The 14432-nt window shown below is 49.3% G+C and overlaps 1 protein-coding gene across 1 annotated transcript in view; it reads right to left on the bottom strand.

The window, feature by feature from the left end:
• Positions 1-14432, bottom strand: part of LOC123998877 (brain-specific angiogenesis inhibitor 1-associated protein 2-like) — a 116632-nt gene that overhangs the window by 15322 nt on the left and 86878 nt on the right. Inside the window, exons 4-5 of the mRNA XM_046304099.1 lie at positions 3446-3507; positions 1354-1425 (exon numbers count right to left, since the gene is read on the bottom strand). Coding sequence (XP_046160055.1) covers positions 1354-1425; positions 3446-3507 — 134 coding nt within the window. The remainder of the gene's footprint in view (positions 1-1353; positions 1426-3445; positions 3508-14432) is intronic.

The raw sequence follows: 14432 nt of genomic DNA, 5'->3' as shown, positions 1-14432 counted from the left end.
GGACAGTAGGTGAAAGACAGAAATGGTCTGAATAACTGTGGTGCTGAATAACTGTGGTGCTGAATAACTGTGGTGAAGGTGGACAGTAGGTGAAAGACAGAAATGGTCTGAATAACTGTGGTGCTGAATAACTGTGGTGCTGAATAACTGTGGTGCTGAATAACTGTGGTGAAGGTGGACAGTAGGTGAAAGACAGACATGGTCTGAATAACTGTGGTGCTGAATAACTGGTCTGAATAACTGTGGTGCTGAATAACTGGTCTGAATAACTGTGGTGCTGAATAACTGTGGTGCTGAATAACTGTGGTGCTGAATAACTGTGGTGCTGATGGGGGACAGTAGGTGAAAGACAGACATGGTCTGAATAACTGTGGTGCTGACGGGGGACAGTAGGTGAAAGACAGACATGGTCTGAATAACTGTGGTGATGAATAACTGTGGTGCTGACGGGGGACAGTAGGTGAAAGACAGACATGGTCTGAATAACTGTGGTGCTGACTGGGGACAGTAGGTGAAAGACAGACATGGCCTGAATAACTGTGGTGCTGAATAACTGTGGTGCTGAATAACTGCGGTGCTGAATAACTGCGGTGCTGAATAACTGTGGTGCTGAATAACTGTGGTGCTGAATAACGGTGGTGCTGAATAACTGTGGTGCTGAATAACTGTGGTGCTGAATAACTGGTCTGAATAACTGTGGTGCTGAATAACTGGTCTGAATAACTGTGGTGCTGATAGGGGACAGTAGGTGAAAGACAGACATGGTCTGAATAACTGTGGTGCTAAATATCTGTGGTGAAGGTAGACAGTAGCTGAAAGACAGACATGGTCTGAATAACTGTGGTGCTGAATAACTGTGGTGCTGAATAACTGTGCTGACGGGGGACAGTAAAGTGTGTTTGGATGAAAATCGTTAGTATGCTGGGAAGGAAACAGAAAACAAAGCGGATTTAAAACTTCTGCAGGAAAACAGAATGTTGGAATCAAACATCATTATGTTGTCATCCAGAGTCCTGTGTTTTCCCCCAAGCTACAACACACAGTATTCTACAGAAGGTTTCTAAAAGGAACAAAGAGTTAAATATGCTCTGTGTTTTCCCCCAAGCTACAGCACACAGTATTCTACAGCAGGTTTCTAAAAGGAACAAAGAGTTAAATATGCTTTGTGTTTTCATTGTTGGCATGGAAAAACCATTGCGATACTGATATCCCTAGTGTGTGTGCCCTAGTGTGTGTGTGTGTGTGTGTGTGTGTGTGTGTGTGTGTGTGTGTGTGTGTGTGTGTGTGTGTGTGTGTGTGTGTGTGTGTGTGTGTGTGTGTGTGTGTGTTTCAGCCATTTAGTCAGATGCTCACCGTCAGATAACGAGCATCCAGCTCAACCTTCTTCTCCAGCTCAGACAGCAGCTCGTTGTGGAAAGACTTCAGCTGCATGGACGGACAGATGGAGAGATTGAGGGGTGAAGAGAAGCACAGGGTTAATGGTGACATCACTCTAACAACAGAACAGAGTTAGGACCAGGTGTTCATCCTGACCATGTGATCATATAGGAGGAACATATTCTAAGCATTAGAACAACACAAATACATGCTGATAACGCTGGTTTTACAAACGCTGTTTTTTCTATCCATCGGCAGGACAGAACAGCAGCTTCAGGTACGTTCAGGGGAGGGGGCGTGTCTTTATTAACAGGACAGAACAGCAGCTTCAGGTACGTTCAGGGGAGGGGGCGTGTCTTTATTAACAGGACAGAACAGCAGCTTCAGGTACGTTCAGGGGAGGGGGCGTGTCTTTATTAACAGGACAGAACAGCAGCTTCAGGTACGTTCAGGGGAGGGGGCGTGTCTTTATTAACAGGACAGAACAGCAGCTTCAGGTACGCTCAGGGGAGGGGGTGTGTCTTTATTAACAGGACAGAACAGCAGCTTCAGGTACGTTCAGGGGAGGGGGCGTGTCTTTATTAACAGGACAGAACAGCAGCTTCAGGTACGTTCAGGGGAGGGGGCGTGTCTTTATTAACAGGACAGAACAGCAGCTTCAGGTACGCTCAGGGGAGGGGTGTGTCTTTATTAACAGGACAGAACAGCAGCTTCAGGTACGTTCAGGGGAGGGGGCGTGTCTTTATTAACAGGACAGAACAGCAGCTTCAGGTACGCTCAGGGGAGGGGCGTGTCTTTATTAACAGGACAGAACAGCAGCTTCAGGTACGTTCAGGGGAGGGCGTGTCTTTATTAACAGGACAGAACAGCAGCTTCAGGTATGTTCAGGGGAGGGGGCGTGTCTTTATTAACAGGACAGAACAGCAGCTTCAGGTACGCTCAGGGGAGGGGGCGTGTCTTTATTAACAGGACAGAACGGCAGCTTCAGGTACGCTCAGGGGAGGGGGCGTGTCTTTATTAACAGGACAGAACGGCAGCTTCAGGTACGCTCAGGGGGGGGCGTGTCTCTATTAACAGGACAGAACGGCAGCTTCAGGTACGCTCAGGGGAGGGGGCGTGTCTTTATTAACAGGACAGAACGGCAGCTTCAGGTACGCTCAGGGGAGGGGGCGTGTCTTTATTAACAGGACAGAACAGCAGCTTCAGGTACGTTCAGGGGAGGGGGCGTGTCTTTATTAACAGGACAGAACAGCAGCTTCAGGTACGCTCAGGGGAGGGGGCGTGTCTTTATTAACAGGACAGAACAGCAGCTTCAGGTACGCTCAGGGGAGGGGGCGTGTCTTTATTGTGGCAGGGCTTACAAACTATCACGCATTACAAAGGGGAACCCAGCCGCGAGCTGCCCGGTGACGCAAGCCTACCAGACGAGATAAACACCTTCTATGCTCGCTTCGAGGCAAGTAACACTGAATCATGCATGAGAGCACCAGCTGTTCCAGACAACTGTGTGATCACACTCGCCGTAGCCAATGTGAGTAAGACCTTGAAACAGGTTAACATTAACAGGGCCAGACGGATTACCATGATGCATACTCGGTGCATGCGCTGACCAGCTTGCAAGTGTCTTCACTGACCACCATAGTCCCTGTGCCCAAGAACACCATGGTAACTCGTCTAAATGACTATCGCCCCGTTGCACCCACATCTGTAGCCATGAACTGCTTTGAAAGACTTGTCATCGCTCACATCAACACCATCATCCCAGACACCCTGGACCCACTCTAATTTGCGTACCTCCCCAACAGATGACACAATCTCTACTTTACTCCACACTGCCCTTTCCCACCTGGACACAAGGAACACCTACATAAGAATGCTGTTCTTAGACTACAGCTCAGCATTTAAATCAAAGTTATTTGACCTCTATTCCTACAGTACACCATCTCCTCTAGCAATCTGCTTATGATTGTGTCATAAATTCCTTATGAAGGTTCATATACCCACCATCTCCTCTAGCAATCTGCTTATGAATGTGTCATAAAGTCCTTATGAAGGTTCATATACCCACCATCTCCTCTAGCTGTACTTGGATCTGTCTGTGGACCTCAGCCATCTGAAACAGCACGTCCCCTAAAGAGAAACACACAGAGCAGATGTCAACAAACATCCCTCACTACAGACAGGGGAGAGAGTGGGAGGAGAGAGCGAGTGAGAGAGGAGAGCGAGAGAGCAGGAGGGGAGAGAGCAGGAGAGGGGAGCGAGAGAGCAGGAGAGCGGAGAGAGAGCAGGAGAGCGAGAGAGCAGGAGAGGGGAGAGAGAGCAGGAGAGGGGAGAGAGAGAGCAGGAGAGGGGAGAGAGAGAGCAGGAGAGGGGAGAGAGAGAGCAGGAGAGCGAGAGAGCAGGAGAGGGGAGAGAGAGCAGGAGAGCAGAGAGAGGGGAGGAGAGAGCGAGTGAGAGAGCAGAGCGAGAGAGCAGAGCGAGAGAGCAGAGCGAGAGAGCAGGAGAGGGGAGAGCGAGAGAGCAGGAGAGGGGAGAGAGAGAGCAGGAGAGCGGAGAGAGAGAGCAGGAGAGCGGAGAGAGTGGGAGGAGAGAGCAGGAGAGCGAGAGAGCAGGAGAGCGAGAGAGCAGGAGAGGGGAGAGAGAGAACAGGAGAGCGGAGCGAGTGGGAGGAGAGAGCAGAGCGAGAGAGCAGAGCGAGAGAGCAGGAGAGGGGAGAGAGAGAGCAGGAGAGTGAGAGAGCAGGAGAGCGGAGAGAGAGCAGGAGAGGGGAGAGAGAGCAGGAGAGGGGAGAGAGAGCAGGAGAGAGCAGGAGAGGGGAAAGAGAGCAGGAGAGGGGAAAGAGAGCAGGAGAGGGGAAAGAGAGCAGGAGAGAGCAGGAGAGGGGAAAGAGAGCAGGAGAGAGAGAGCAGGAGAGGGGAGAGAGAGCAGGAGAGGGGAGAGAGCAGGAGAGGGGAGAGAGAGAGCAGGAGAGGGGAGAGAGAGCAGGAGAGGGAGAGAGAGAGCAGGAGAGGGGAGAGAGAGCAGGAGAGGGAGCAGGAGAGGGGAGAGAGAGAGCAGGAGAGGGGAGCGAGAGAGCAGGAGAGGGGAGCGAGAGAGCAGAAGAGGGGAGCGAGAGAGCAGGAGAGAGCAGGAGAGGGGAAAGAGAGCAGGAGAGAGAGAGCAGGAGAGGGGATAGAGAGCAGGAGAGGGGAGAGAGAGCAGGAGAGGGGAAAGAGAGCAGGAGAGGGGAGAGAGAGCAGGAGAGGGGAGAGAGAGCAGGAGAGGGGAAAGAGAGCAGGAGAGGGGAGCGAGAGAGCAGGAGAGGGGAGCGAGAGAGCAGGAGAGGGGAGCGAGAGAGCAGGAGAGGGGAGCGAGAGAGCAGGAGAGGGGAGCGAGAGAGCAGGAGAGGGGAGCGAGAGAGCAGGAGAGGGGAGCGAGAGAGCAGGAGAGGGGAGCGAGAGAGCAGGAGAGGGGAGCGAGAGTGCAGGAGAGGGGGAGGGAGAGCAGGAGAGGGGGGAGAGAAAGCAGCAGAGTGGGGAGAGAGAGCAGCATAGTGGGGAGAGAGAGCAGCAGAGTGGGGAGAGAGAGCAGCAGAGTGGGGAGAGAGAGCAGCAAAGTGGGGAGAGAGAGCAGCAAAGTGGGGAGAGAGAGCAGGAGAGGGAGAGAGAGCAGCAGAGTGGGGAGAGAGAGCAGGAGAGGGGAGAGAGAGCAGGAGAGGGGAGAGAGAGAGAGCAGGAGAGGGGAGAGAGAGAGAGCAGGAGAGGGGAGAGAGAGAGCAGGAGAGGGGAGAGAGAGAGCAGGAGAGGGGAGAGAGAGAGCAGGAGAGGGGAGAGAGAGAGCAGGAGAGGGGAGAGAGAGAGCAGGAGAGGGGAGAGAGAGAGCAGGAGAGGGGAGAGAGAGAGCAGCAGAGTGGGGAGAGAGAGCAGCAGAGTGGGGAGAGAGAGCAGCAGAGTGGGGAGAGAGAGCAGCAGAGTGGGGAGAGAGAGCAGCAGAGTGGGGAGAGAGAGCAGCAGAGTGGGGAGAGAGAGCAGCAGAGTGGGGAGAGAGAGCAGCAGAGTGGGGAGAGAGAGCAGGAGAGGGGAGAGAGAGAGCAGTAGAGGGGGCAGGAGAGTGGGGAGAGAGAGCAGGAGAGTTGTGAGAGAGAGCAGCAGAGTGGGGAAAGAGAGCAGCAGAGTGGGGAGAGAGAGCAGCAGAGTGGGGAGAGAGAGCAGCAGAGTGGGGAGAGAGAGCAGCAGAGTGGGGAGAGAGAGAGTAGGAGAGGAGAGAGAGAGCAGTAGAGGGGGCAGGAGAGTGGGGAGAGAGAGCAGGAGAGGGGAGAGAGAGCAGGAGAGGGGAGAGAGAGCAGGAGAGGGGAGAGAGAGCAGGAGAGGGGAGAGAGAGAGCAGGAGAGGGGAGAGAGAGAGCAGGAGAGGGGAGAGAGAGAGCAGGAGAGGGGAGAGAGAGAGCAGGAGAGGGGAGAGAGAGAGCAGGAGAGGGGAGAGAGAGAGCAGGAGAGGGGAGCGAGAGAGCAGGAGAGGGGAGCGAGAGAGCAGGAGAGGGGAGCGAGAGAGCAGGAGAGGGGAGCGAGAGAGCAGCAGAGTGGGGAGAGAGAGCAGCAGAGTGGGGAGAGAGAGCAGCAGAGTGGGGAAAGAGAGCAGCAGAGTGGGGAAAGAGAGCAGCAGAGTGGGGAGAGAGAGCAGCAGAGTGGGGAGAGAGAGCAGCAGAGTGGGGAGAGAGAGAGTAGGAGAGGAGAGAGAGAGCAGTAGAGGGGGCAGGAGAGTGGGGAGAGAGAGCAGCAGAGTGGGGAAAGAGAGCAGCAGAGTGGGGAGAGAGAGCAGGAGTGGGGAGAGAGAGCAGGAGTGGGGAGAGAGCAGGAGTGGGGAGAGAGAGCAGGAGTGGGGAGAGAGAGCAGCAGAGTGGGGAGAGAGAGCAGCAGAGTGGGGAGAGAGAGAGCGGCAGAGTGGGGAGAGAGAGAGCAGGAGAGTGGGGAGAGAGAGAGAGCAGGAGAGTGGGGAGAGAGAGAGAGCAGGAGAGTGGGGAGAGAGAGAGAGCAGGAGAGTGGGGAGAGAGAGGGGGCAGGAGAGTGGGGAGAGAGAGCAGGAGAGTGGGGAGAGAGAGCAGCAGAGTGGGGTGAGAGAGCAGCAGAGTGGGGAGAGAGAGCAGCAGAGTGGGGAGAGAGAGCAGCAGAGTGGGGAGAGAGAGCAGCAGAGTGGGGTGAGAGAGCAGCAGAGTGCGGAGAGAGAGCAGCAGAGTGCGGAGAGAGAGCAGCAGAGTGCGGAGAGAGAGCAGCAGAGTGCGGAGAGAGAGCAGCAGAGTGGGGAGAGAGAGCAGCAGAGTGGGGAGAGAGAGAGCAGCAGAGTGGGGAGAGAGAGAGCAGGAGAGGGGAGAGAGAGAGCAGGAGAGGGGAGAGAGAGAGCAGGAGAGGGGAGAGAGAGCAGGAGAGGGGAGAGAGAGTAGGAGAGGGGAGCGAGAGAGCAGGAGAGGGGAGAGAGAGCAGGAGAGGGGAGAGAGAGAGCAGGAGAGGGGGCAGGAGAAGGGGCAGGAGAGTAGGGAGAGAGAGCAGGAGAGTGGGGAGAGAGAGCAGGAGAGTGGGGAGAGAGAGCAGGAGAGTGGGGAGAGAGAGCAGGAGAGTGGGGAGAGAGAGCAGGAGAGAGAGCAGGAGAGAGAGCAGGAGAGAGCAGGACAGAGAGCAGGAGAGGGGAGAGACAGAGCAGGAGAGGGGCAGGAGAAGGGGCAGGAGAGTGGGGAGAGAGAGCAGGAGAGTGGGGAGAGAGAGCAGGAGAGTGGGGAGAGAGAGCAGGAGAGGGGGAGAGAGAGCAGGAGAGGGGGAGAGAGAGCAGGAGAGGGGGAGAGAGAGCAGGAGAGGGGGAGAGAGAGCAGGAGAGGGGGAGAGAGAGCAGGAGAGGGGGAGAGAGAGCAGGAGAGGGGAGAGAGAGAGCAGGAGAGGGGAGAGAGAGCAGGAGAGAGAGCAGGAGAGGGGAGAGAGAGCAGGAGAGAGAGCAGGAGAGGGAAGAGAGAGAGCAGGAGAGGTGAGAGAGAGAGAGCAGGAGGGGAGAGAGAGAGAGAGAGAGAGAGCATGAGAGGGGAGAGAGAGAGTGCAGGAGAGAGAGAGAGCAAGAGAGATCCCAGTGTGCAGAGAGCCCATGCAGCAACACAACGACACAACAGACGCACTAACAGACAGAGGACAGACTGGTAGCCAGGATGGTGCATGGTGGAACATTTGGATGTCTCAACAGGAAACACATTTAACAGATAAATAAAATACAATGACACATTAAACAAGACAGAAAGGAAAGGAGGAGGGAAGGAAATGATGCAAATCAACGAGAAGGACATCTTCTAAAGAAGTTGTAGTGAAAGAAACTTCAAAAAGTGGTACAAGCAAAAAAATATATATTATTCAAACTTTATATAACTTTATATAACTGCTGTTGTTTTATGTGGAGATCAAACATATTGGTTGGTTGATCTTTATACTGGCAATATGACAAATAATAAACAACAAACAACAGTTTATCACCAAACGAAGAGGAGTAAGAGAGAGAGAACTAAAGAAGGAGAGGCAGAGTCATGCAGCCAGTGGAAGATTGGTCCTGGTGTTTTTAATATACCTACACGCTGCCTCTTCTGATTATGCAATGCATTGTAAAGAAAAGGAACAAAATATCTAGATTGAGAAGGACAGACCTTGAGAGACAGAAATACACAGAGAGAAACAGAAATACAGAGGGAGAGAGACAGAAAGAGAGAAAAAGAGAGAGACATTACAAAGAGGATGGAAACAGGTTCCCATTACCAAGTCCAAGCATTAGGGGGCGCTAATTACATTTTTGGGATGAAAAACGTTCCCGTTTTAAACAAGATATTTTGTCACGAAAAGATGTTCGACTATGCATATAATTGACAGCTTTGGATAAAAAACACTGTGACGTTTCCAAAACTGCAAAGATATTATCTGTGATTGCAACAGAACTGATGTTACAGGCGAAACCCAGATAAAAATCCAACCAGGAAGTGCCGCATTTTTTGAAACCACCTCATGCCAATGATTCCTTATATGGCTGTGAATGAGCTACGAATGAGCTTACGTTTTCCACGTATTCCCCAAGGTGTCTACAGCATTGTGGCGTCTTTTTAGGCATTTCCATTGAAGAATAGCCGTAAGGGACCATATATAGCATGTGGTCACATGGTGTCTCCCGCAGAAAATCTTGTGTAAAATACTGAGGTAGCCATTTTTCCAATCGCTTCTTATGAGAAACCAACTGCCTCGACAGATATATTATCAAATATAAATGTTAAAAACACCTTGAGGATGGATCCTAAACAACGTGTGCCGTGTTTCTGTCGATATTATGGAGTTAATTTTGAATAAAGTTTGGCGTTGTAGTGGTAGCATTTTCCGGTTGATTTCTCAGCCAAGCATGATGAACAAACGGGAGCTATTTCGCCTACAAAAATAATATTTTTGGAAAAAAGGAACATTTGCTATCTAACTGGGAGTCTCCTGAGTGAAAGCATCTGAAGGTAAATTATTTAATTTGGTTGCTTTTCTTATTTTCGTGAAAATGTTGCCTGCTGCCAGCAGAGCCTAGCATAGCATTATGCCATGATAAACTTACACAAATGCTTGTCTAGCATTAACTGTAACGCATATTTTGAAAATCTGAGATGACAAGTGTTGTTGAGTTAACAAAAGGCTAAGCTTGTGTTTGAATATATTAATTCATTTCATTTGCGATTTTCATGAATAGGAAAAGTTTCTAGGGGTATTTATGTCCACTGCGTTATGCTAATTCATTTGAGGCTATGGTTACGCTCCCGGATACGGGAGTATCAAGAGGTTAACACCAGAGGACTATGGACTAGACTACGTTTCTACTCTAAATACACATGGGTAAAATAGTCAGACCCAAAGTCAATTTCTGATTAAAGCAAAGCCATTTATAATGGAAATACATTTTCAAATAGCACATTTATTAAATGTGTGAAATATTTGTAAAGAACCTCTACCACAAAGTCAAAACTAGTCTTATTGTTCTGTGTTTGATGACCCGTTACTAAAGAGTCTTACTAAAACATTGAAGAGTCTAAGTCTTCAAACCTTAGAAATCTTTTGAAACTGAACTTCTTAAAAGTTCAGTCAGAGAACTCAAAGGAATCAGAGAACAACTTCCATCAAGTCCTCAGAACCATCTGTGGCATATATTATTATATTATTATCTGATGTTAAGAAGATGGGGCCTGAACCATCTCAGTTCTAATGTTATAAAGACTCTGATCCATCTCAGTTCTAATGTTATAAAGACTCTGATCCGTCTCAGTTCTAATGTTAAAAAGACTCTGATCCATCTCAGTTCTAATGTTAAAAAGACTCTGATCCATCTCAGTTCTAATGTTATAAAGACTCTGATCCATCTCAGTTCTAATGTTATAAAGACTCTGATCCATCTCAGTTCTAATGTTAAAAAGACTCTGATCCATCTCAGTTCTAATGTTAAAAAGACTCTGATCCATCTCAGTTCTAATGTTATAAAGACTCTGATCCATCTCAGTTCTAATGTTATAAAGACTCTGATCCATCTCAGTTCTAATGTTATAAAGACTCTGATCCATCTCAGTTCTAATGTTATAAAGACTCTGATCCATCTCAGTTCTAATGTTATAAAGACTCTGATCCATCTCAGTTCTAATGTTATAAAGACTCTGATCCATCTCAGTTCTAATGTTATAAAGACTCTGATCCATCTCAGTTCTAATGTTATAAAGACTGATCCATCTCAGTTCTAATGTTATAAAGACTCTGATCCATCTCAGTTCTAATGTTATAAAGACTCTGATCCATCTCAGTTCTAATGTTATAAAGACTCTGATCCATCTCAGTTCTAATGTTATAAAGACTCTGATCCATCTCAGTTCGAATGTTAAAAAGACTCTGATCCATCTCAGTTCTAATGTTAAAGACTCTGATCCATCTCAGTTCTAATGTTATAAAGACTCTGATCCATCTCAGTTCTAATGTTAAAGACTCTGATCCATCTCAGTTCTAATGTTATAAAGACTCTGATCCATCTCAGTTCTAATGTTATAAAGACTCTGATCCATCTCAGTTCTAATGTTATAAAGACTCTGATCCATCTCAGTTCTAATGTTATAAAGACTCTGATCCATCTCAGTTCTAATGTTATAAAGACTCTGATCCATCTCAGTTCTAATGTTATAAAGACTCTGATCCATCTCAGTTCTAATGTTATAAAGACTCTGATCCATCTCAGTTCTAATGTTAAAGACTCTGGTCCATCTCAGTTCTAATGTTATAAAGACTCTGATCCATCTCAGTTCTAATGTTATAAAGACTCTGATCCATCTCAGTTCTAATGTTATAAAGACTCTGATCCATCTCAGTTCTAATGTTAAAGACTCTGATCCATCTCAGTTCTAATGTTATAAAGACTCTGATCCATCTCAGTTCTAATGTTAAAGACTCTGATCCATCTCAGTTCTAATGTTATAAAGACTCTGATCCATCTCAGTTCTAATGTTATAAAGACTCTGATCCATCTCAGTTCTAATGTTATAAAGACTCTGATCCATCTCAGTTCTAATGTTATAAAGACTCTGATCCATCTCAGTTCTAATGTTATAAAGACTCTGATCCATCTCAGTTCTAATGTTATAAAGACTCTGATCCATCTCAGTTCTAATGTTATAAAGACTCTGATCCATCTCAGTTCTAATGTTATAAAGACTCTGGTCCATCTCAGTTCTAATGTTATAAAGACTCTGATCCATCTCAGTTCTAATGTTAAAGACTCTGGTCCATCTCAGTTCGAATGTTAAAAAGACTCTGATCCATCTCAGTTCTAATGTTATAAAGACTCTGATTATCAGTGGGGTTTAGACTGGTCTGTATCTCATCAGACAGAACGTATCAGTGGGGTTTAGACTGGACTGTGTCTGTCGCTCTGTCTGTCTGTCGCTCTGTCTGTCTGTCGCTCTGTCTGTCTGTCGCTCTGTCTGTCTGTCGCTCTGTCTGTCGGTCGCTCTGTCTGTCGGTCGCTCTGTCTGTCGGTCGCTCTGTCTGTCGGTCGCTCTGTCTGTCGGTCGCTCTGTCTGTCGGTCGCTCTGTCTGTCGGTCGCTCTGTCTGTCGGTCGCTCTGTCTGTCGGTCGCTCTGTCTGTCGGTCGCTCTGTCTGTCGGTCGCTCTGTCTGTCGGTCGCTCTGTCTGTCGGTCGCTCTGTCTGTCGGTCGCTCTGTCTGTCGGTCGCTCTGTCTGTCGGTCGCTCTGTCTGTCGGTCGCTCTGTCTGTCGGTCGCTCTGTCTGTCGGTCGCTCTGTCTGTCGGTCGCTCTGTCTGTCGGTCGCTCTGTCTGTCGGTCGCTCTGTCTGTCGGTCGCTCTGTCTGTCGGTCGCTCTGTCTGTCGGTCGCTCTGTCTGTCGGTCGCTCTGTCTGTCGGTCGCTCTGTCTGTCGGTCGCTCTGTCTGTCGGTCGCTCTGTCTGTCGGTCGCTCTGTCTGTCGGTCGCTCTGTCTGTCGGTCGCTCTGTCTGTCGGTCGCTCTGTCTGTCGGTCGCTCTGTCTGTCGGTCGCTCTGTCTGTCGGTCGCTCTGTCTGTCGGTCGCTCTGTCTGTCGGTCGCTCTGTCTGTCTGTCGCTCTGTCTGTCTGTCGCTCTGTCTGTCTGTCGCTCTGTCTGTCTGTCGCTCTGTCTGTCTGTCGCTCTGTCTGTCTGTCGCTCTGTCTGTCTGTCGCTCTGTCTGTCTGTCGCTCTGTCTGTCTGTCGCTCTGTCTGTCTGTCGCTCTGTCTGTCTGTCGCTCTGTCTGTCTGTCGCTCTGTCTGTCGAAGCAGAGGAAGCGTTTCTAAGACTATGGAGATGTTTCCTGAGTGAGTGTTACAACACTGATCGTCTGTCGATCCAAGAAGCACAAGAGCAGGCCATAACATCCTGTCAGGCAGGCCTGCTAAGCCGATTACAGATAATACTGATCCCCTGATCACAGCCCCCAGGGGCTTAGGGAGCCGGGCATTCTGTTGGTCGGGTCTTAGTGGCTGGATCAATTAACAAATGGGTAGCAATTGGAGGGACACACACACACACACACACACACACACACACACACACACACACACACACACACACACACACACACACACACACACACACACACACACACACACACACACACACACACACGAATAATACAGATGTCAAGCAGGTGGAGACACGCTGCAGGATGCTGGAGTTGTTCAGATGTCATTCACTGGGAAAACATGAGGATGTTTCCAGCATGACATTGCAATGGAAATGTTCATTGTTGCCATGACAACTTTTATCTTGTATCAAACAGAAAATCTGACGACAAAAAAACACACGTTGGCATGGTTACTGCAGAGACTACGAGACAGAAACAGATTCATGTGTCTCAAATGTAAGCCTATAGTCTATAGGCCCATAGGGCTCTGGTCTAAAGTAGTGCACTATATAGGGAATAAGGTCCCATAGGGCTCTGGTCTAAAGTAGTGCACTATATAGGGAATAGGGCTTATAGGCCCATAGGGCTCTGGTCTAAAGTAGTGCACTATATAGGGAATAAGGTCCCATAGGGCTCTGGTCTAAAGTAGTGCACTATATAGGGAATAGGGCTCTGGTCTAAAGTAGTGCACTATATAGGGAATAGGGCTCTGGTCTAAAGTAGTGCACTATATAGGGAATAGGGCTCTGGTCTAAAGTAGTGCACTATATAGGGAATAAGGTCCCATAGGGCTCTGGTCTAAAGTAGTGCACTATATAGGGAATAGGGCTCTGGTCTAAAGTAGTGCACTATATAGGGAATAGGGCTCTGGTCTAAAGTAGTGCACTATATAGGGAATAGGGCTCTGGTCTAAAGTAGTGCACTATATAGGGAATAGGGCTCTGGTCTAAAGTAGTGCACTATATAGGGAATAGGGCTCTGGTCTAAAGTAGTGCACTATATAGGGAATAGGGCTCTGGTCTAAAGTAGTGCACTATATAGGGAATAGGGCTCTGGTCTAAAGTAGTGCACTATATAGGGAATAGGGCTCTGGTCTAAAGTAGTGCACTATATAGGGAATAGGGGCTCTGGTCTAAAGTAGTGCACTATATAGGGAATAGGGCTCTGGTCTAAAGTAGTGCACTATATAGGGAATAGGGCTCTGGTCTAAAGTAGTGCACTATATAGGGAATAGGGCTCTGGTCTAAAGTAGTGCACTATATAGGGAATAGGGGCTCTGGTCTAAAGTAGTGCACTATATAGGGAATAGGGTGTCATTTGGGACTCACAGCCTGAGATAGAATCAATATATGACGTTATTATTAAACTTTGTTCGACTCGGTTGTGTGCAATGATGGTGTGTGTGTGCGTGACAGAAACCAGCAGCCAGCAGAAACCGGAGAGGTTTGGCAGCTTCAACAAGGATGTCCGCATACCAGCAAATCACCATTCAGCTTTGCTATGACAGACGGATTGATAGGAGAACCCCCCCCCCCTAATAAATACCACAGTGTTGTATCAGTGTATTACACCCCTCTCTATCCTAACACCACCCACAGCAACATGGAGAACAATAGGCCTGTGTGTGCGTGTCTCTCTGCTCTGCAGGTTTGGACTAAAATAAGGTCACCTGCAGAGCAACACGTGAGCACGTCTGACAGCTCCCAGATATAAACAGAGTTCAGTGGAGTAAACACAGACCCTTTCCACATCCCCTCGGTTAGTTTCTCATTACAACACTGATATGTAGTCATCACCATCGCAGACAGAAAACACCCGAGGAGAGGAGAGCCTGAGAGGAGAGGCTGAGAGGAGAGGCTGAGAGGAGAGCCTGAGAGGAGAGCCTAAGAGGAGAGGAGAGGCTGAGAGGAGAGGAGGCTGAGAGGAGAGCCTGAGAGGAGAGGCTGAGAGGAGAGCCTGAGAGGAGAGCCTGAGAGGAGAGGCTGAGAGGAGAGAGGAGAGGAGAGCCTGAGAGGAGAGGCTGAGAGGAGAGCCTGAGAGGAGAGCCTGAGAGGAGAGAGGAGAGCCTGAGAGGAGAGGAGAGCCTGAGAGGAGAGCCTGAGAGGAGAGCCTGAGAGGAGAGGC

The sequence above is a fragment of the Oncorhynchus gorbuscha genome, linkage group LG16, assembly GCF_021184085.1.
Source record: "Oncorhynchus gorbuscha isolate QuinsamMale2020 ecotype Even-year linkage group LG16, OgorEven_v1.0, whole genome shotgun sequence".
Classification (NCBI taxonomy): Eukaryota; Metazoa; Chordata; class Actinopteri; order Salmoniformes; family Salmonidae; genus Oncorhynchus; species Oncorhynchus gorbuscha.
Note: the sequence above shows the minus strand (reverse complement) of the source record. Positions and strands in the feature narration are given on the sequence as shown.